Source organism: Jatropha curcas, chromosome 3 (assembly GCF_041381405.1).
Source record: "Jatropha curcas cultivar XTBG-Jc1 chromosome 3, XTBG_Jcur_1.0, whole genome shotgun sequence".
In the NCBI taxonomy this organism is placed as follows: domain Eukaryota; kingdom Viridiplantae; phylum Streptophyta; class Magnoliopsida; order Malpighiales; family Euphorbiaceae; genus Jatropha; species Jatropha curcas.
Genome location: NC_143153.1, coordinates 8,207,610 through 8,213,205, shown reverse-complemented (window position 1 = coordinate 8,213,205; position 5,596 = coordinate 8,207,610). Strand labels below are relative to the sequence as shown.

Here is a 5,596-nt window from a genome sequence, read left to right as displayed (position 1 = left end):
TCTATCTATATATACACATTTTGTATTTAAGCGAACAATTAGATTTTCACGGGTTCTAGGTATATATTGTGTTTTACTATCTTCTGCTTTCATAATTCAATTTTTTTTTTTTTTTCACTTTGATGAGTTATTTGTTACATTTCCTTTCTTTACGTGATTTCCTCTATTAGTTTTGCCTATTATTTTTCTTAATATGCGATTGATTTTTTAACAACAATAATCAATAATGTTGATAATGTCATCATCTATATAAGGGCACACCAAGTTTTTCTTTCCTAAGCTAATTTGTCTTGCGTGTATGGATAGTGCTAATTGGGTCCTGATTATATCTTTAACTCATTACTCATTAGTGTATTTTAATGGTTTCTTGCATATGATAATTGGATTGCAGGTGGTTGGTTTAACTGAGAAGCTGCAAGCCAAAGAATTGACAGGTCCACGCTGCCGGGACAGAAGACCGACTACTCACTTCAGATGACTACACCCAATGCACCTGGTTTGGGCAGAGCAGTTCATGGGCAAACAACGATGTCTGTTTTTGGTTCATATAACTATATGCAGAATTCGTCACTGGCAATGTATATCAATTGTGGGGAGATGGAGACGACAAAGAAAGTTTTTGGTTTTGTGAGGGAGAGGTCTGCGGTTTCTTGGAATACTTTGATTATGGCTATTTCAAAAATGGGTTTGCCCAATTAGCTTTGATGGTTTTAACCAAATGATTATTTTGGAGTGTTAGATTGATTGTGCTAGCGTAGTTTGTGTTGCCAGATTGTGGGTATTTGAGGGAATTGGAGATGGGAAAAAGGGCTCATGCATTAATAGAAGAGAAGGGTTTGGGTAAGAAAATATAAGTTAGAGTTTATTCATGTAAAAGAAATGAAATTTGCAACATCTACGGAATATCTTATGGAATTTAAATTTGATCTTTTTCATTCCAATTGAGATTATTAATGAACTGATAAATAGAATGAGAAATGTGTGGCAATTACCTCTTTATATAATTCAAACTAATTAGACTAATAAGAAACTATGTAATTGCCTCAAATAATTCATCTTATGACAATGATTTAAATAGTCTGTTCAAGAAAATTAATTAGGAATGAAATAATTTTATTTTTCCTTATATACACATACATATAGTTAATAATTAATTAATTAATTAATTTTATTATTAATTTTTTTAATAAGGAATGGACAAACCCCCTCCAAAAAAAAAAAAAAAAAAAAAAGCAATAGAAATTGCAACTTGATTGGTTCTCTATAATAATGACATTAATGAAAATAGAATAAAAGTGACAAAAGGTATCAAAAATATTGATGGATATGTATATAACGTTTAGAACTAATTAAATTATCTTCAGCTTATATTTACTGTTTTTGAAAACAAAAAGGCACAAAAAAAAAAAAAAAAAATCTAAGTCTTTTGCCTATTAGTATTTCTTTTTTTTTTTTTTTAATTTTAATTTATCAATTTACGAATAAATTATATAAAATTTTAATAAATACATCAATCATCAACTTAAATTCTCAACACTTATACAATGCTTAATTTTACATTCAAATTTTCAGTATAATTAAGTTTCAAATTAAATTCGCAATCTAGGAAAAAAAGTATTAATTTGACTTTTGAAATCATTAATTAAATCAATAATTTTCTAAATTCAAATAATCATTAACTTACGATTAAAAATAGGTTAATAATTGTTATTAATAAAAACTTTTTCAATACAAAATTGCAAATTGATGAATTTTCATAGTAATTCAATAATAATCATCAAATAATAATATTTAAATACCGTGCGAAGCGTGAAATCACGACTATTCTAAATATATTTGGCACTCAAATGTCGAATAAGCAAACCCTAAGCACATAATCATTTGAAAAAGTATTTGTATCACTGTAAACTCCTTTTTTTAAAAAAAAAAAAAAAAAAACCTTTCTCTAATTTAATCTCTCTTTTCTAAGTATTTGAAGTTAGGGGTACTCTAGGTTGAACTCATGTGCAACAAGAATAAGTCTCTTTCTCACACAGTTTTAAGGATTCATTTTTTTTTTATGAGCTCGTTGCATTTAGAAATAATATTTATAACATTTCTGAAATTCTCTCCAATTAATTGAATTCTAATTAATAACAAAGAACTCTTATATTTACCAAGTCGAGCTAAGCTTATGAAAAAAAAAAAAAAAAAAAAGAAGAAGCCAAAGATAGTCCTTTTCAAAGATGGGTTGATAAGGAGATGAGTAAAACATGTATGCTTGTCATGAACTGAGCTAGCCTTTATTAACAAAATGATTTAATCTTTTATATACGGAATAAACTCTACATAAAATCATCAACTTGTGCAAAATAAAGGACAATAATTATAAACATACCATAAATAATTTATTAAATGTAATCTCAGTTTCAATAATAAATAATTATCAAAAAGCTATAATATTGCAAACACATGATTGATAGTATAAACTGTGCTTTCATTAAAAATACTTATTTATTTATTATTCTATTCATTTTTTTCATTACGAGTCAACTTTCACGTTATGTAATTGATTATTCTTTAATAAGATAGAAAAATTTATCATTTAGGTTAACATTAAAATAATATGTTCACATTGAGATTAAAAAATAATTGTTCAGATTAAGACAAAAATAATACTTTTTTTTTTTGTTTGATTTAAAACAATAATGTTCAAACTGTGGTAACACATCTAATCCTGATCATCTTATTTTGCCTCTGGTAATTTCTTTCATATTTTTATTTTCATAAAAAAGAAAGGAATATTAAATCTTTTTTCTTCAATTAATTATTCGAAGTCAGCTCTTAAGTTATTGACCTTATCATAATTCATAATTAATTGAGTGACAGTTTGTTAATGACACTGTCAATGGTCTCTAAGTACTATAAAAATCTGGGTTTTTATGCAATCTAAATCATAAGCAGTTATATAATTTCCAACAATAATTCTTTTTTCTCTTTAAGAGACAATTAATGGCTATGCAAAAGCTTCTCTGGCTTCTCCTTCTCTTGTTCTTAGATCCCACCAAGGCATGGGGTTTGCAGAACAGGTTCTATAGGAGGAGTTGCCCTGGTTTAGAGGTTATTGTCCATAGAATTGTTGCTAAGTACATTTCTAGAGACCCCACTCTTGCTGCCCCTTTGTTGAGAATGCATTTCCATGATTGTTTTGTTAGGGTAAGTCTCTTCTATCCGAATTGCCAATTTTTTTTGGCTATTATAATGTAAAAATCATTCTATCTTTATGGTATGACCAATTATAGGTTTTTTTTTTTTTTAGCATTGGATAAGGGGATTTAAACCTAAATCTATTGTCAGGTCGTATATGCACTTACCACTAGATTATATTCTTGGTGTGCTTAATTTGATTTCACTGTGTATTTTTAATTTTGATTTAAATTATATCTTTTAACTTTTAAGTTAAGTTTGAAATAATCAATTAAATGTTTGATAAAACTGCATGAAAGTAATTTTTAAATAATTTAACTATTTGGTTAACAGATATAAAGTCAAAGATTTTGCTTTTTAAATTTATCAGGATAATACGATCTTTCTTTTTGTGTAGGAGTAATTTGAAAATAAACAGATAATTAGAAGTACCTTACTTATTTTTTTTATCAACAAATAAATTTTATTTTATTAAATAAATATATTCAAAAAAAATTTAGTAAAATCAAGGAACCCAAATGTAACCAAACCTAACTGAAAGTACTAAGTGAAAAAACCGGAAGAAACTCGACAACAAAATACAAATTTCTCTTGCGATAAGAAAAAATGAATTTAAAACCAAAACTAAATCAAATGAAAGTATCCATGAAAGTGAAAAATTAATTATGACCCAATCTTCATATATCTTTAAACCAATTTCCTAATTTTTTTGTACTTCTCTCCTCTCCACTCTTTCACGGATCTATCTATCTCTCACTCAAACTACATTAAAATGGAAATAAGAAATGCATGTTCTTATATAGAGTCTAACAAATTGTAGTGTTTTTGCAGGGATGTGATGGTTCTATACTATTAAGTTCTACAAAGAATAACCAAGCCGAGAAAGAAGCAATCCCAAATCAAACCTTAAGAGGCTTTCAAGTAATTGACGCAGTAAAATATGAATTAGAAAAATGTTGTCCTGGTGTTGTTTCCTGTGCTGATATATTGGCCTTAGTAGCTCGAGATGCAGTTTTAATGGCACGTATTCATGCAATCAATTTTTCCTGCCTTAAATTGATTATTTATATAAAAATAACTAATTAAACAAATTTTATTTTAGATTGGAGGACCATTTTGGGATGTTCCAACTGGACGCAGAGATGGAACAGTGTCAGTTTCTACAGAGGCTTTAACACAGTTACCATCTCCTTTCGCTAATATAACTCAACTTAAACAAAATTTTGCTGCTAAGGGTTTAAGCGTAAAGGACCTTGTTGTTTTATCAGGTGAGTGCTAAAACAATCAGGCTCGATTTGGTCGACCCTAATAGAATATACTACAAACGTAATTAAATGCATGTTAGTGTAATGTTTATATTAGAAATGCATTTATCACGTTTTGCATTATGTTCATTACATCTTACCAAATAAAGTGTTAATATTTAAATCCGAATGGGGTAGCTCAGCGGTAAAAAGCACTTACGAGATTGATCAGTATGGTTTAGGTCATGAGTTTAACTCTTCACAATGTAAACTCTCCCGTTCATTTACTTTCGAAGGCGAGCGAGGATTAATCAAGTTTATTATTTACCGTAGAAACGGACATGCGCCTGGACACCTCATGGAAGTATAAAAAAAAAGTGTTAACATTCGAGATTCAATAGAGAAACTGCAATAAACTCATAAAGCCAAGATGGTTTTGTCCAAGTATGAGAAATATATAATTATGTTATCAACTATAATTAACGTATGAAGTAATATTTTTCATTGACAGGAGGACACACCATTGGAATAGGGCATTGCTTTATAATCTCAAACCGGTTATACAATTTCACTGGCAAAGGGGACACAGACCCATCATTAGATCCAAAATATGCAGCTCAGTTAAAGAAAAAGTGCAAGCCAGGAAACACCAAGACAATAGTAGAAATGGATCCTGGAAGCTTTAAAACCTTTGATGAAGATTACTACACTATTGTCTCTAAAAGAAGAGGGCTCTTCCAATCTGATGCAGCTCTTCTTGATGACTTTGAAACTAGAGCTTATGTTAAACTCCAATCTCTTACTCATGGATTGTTTTTTGCTCGCGATTTCTCTGAGTCAATGATGAAACTAGGTCAAATCGGAGTTCTCACTGGTAAGCGAGGTGAAATCAGGAAACGTTGTGCTTTTGTAAATTAGTGACTCGAAATCCTTTCAGAATAGAATAAAATTGTCCTCATATAATCAGGTGATGGATTTAAAGAATTATCAATTTCATTTTGTATTTTTTTTTTCAAATTACGTGTGAATTTCATTGTATTGATAATGTACATCTGCAAATTAAAGTGGTTGCCTCTGGTTGGCTACGAGGTCATTGAGAGAGGAAATTATTTGTTTTACTTTTTCCCTCAATCATTTCTATAATCTATCTATCTATACTTTTATAT

General features: G+C 29.0%; 1 protein-coding gene across 1 annotated transcript; it reads left to right on the top strand.

Moving 5' to 3' along the window:
• The first annotated feature begins 2,991 nt into the window (after positions 1-2,991).
• Positions 2,992-5,348, top strand: LOC105645409 (peroxidase 27). The gene is made up of 4 exons (XM_012231010.4): positions 2,992-3,195; positions 4,018-4,206; positions 4,289-4,454; positions 4,942-5,348. The coding sequence occupies exons 1-4, from the start codon at positions 2,992-2,994 to the stop codon at positions 5,346-5,348; spliced, it is 966 nt and encodes a 321-aa protein (XP_012086400.3).
• The last annotated feature ends 248 nt before the right edge of the window (positions 5,349-5,596 follow it).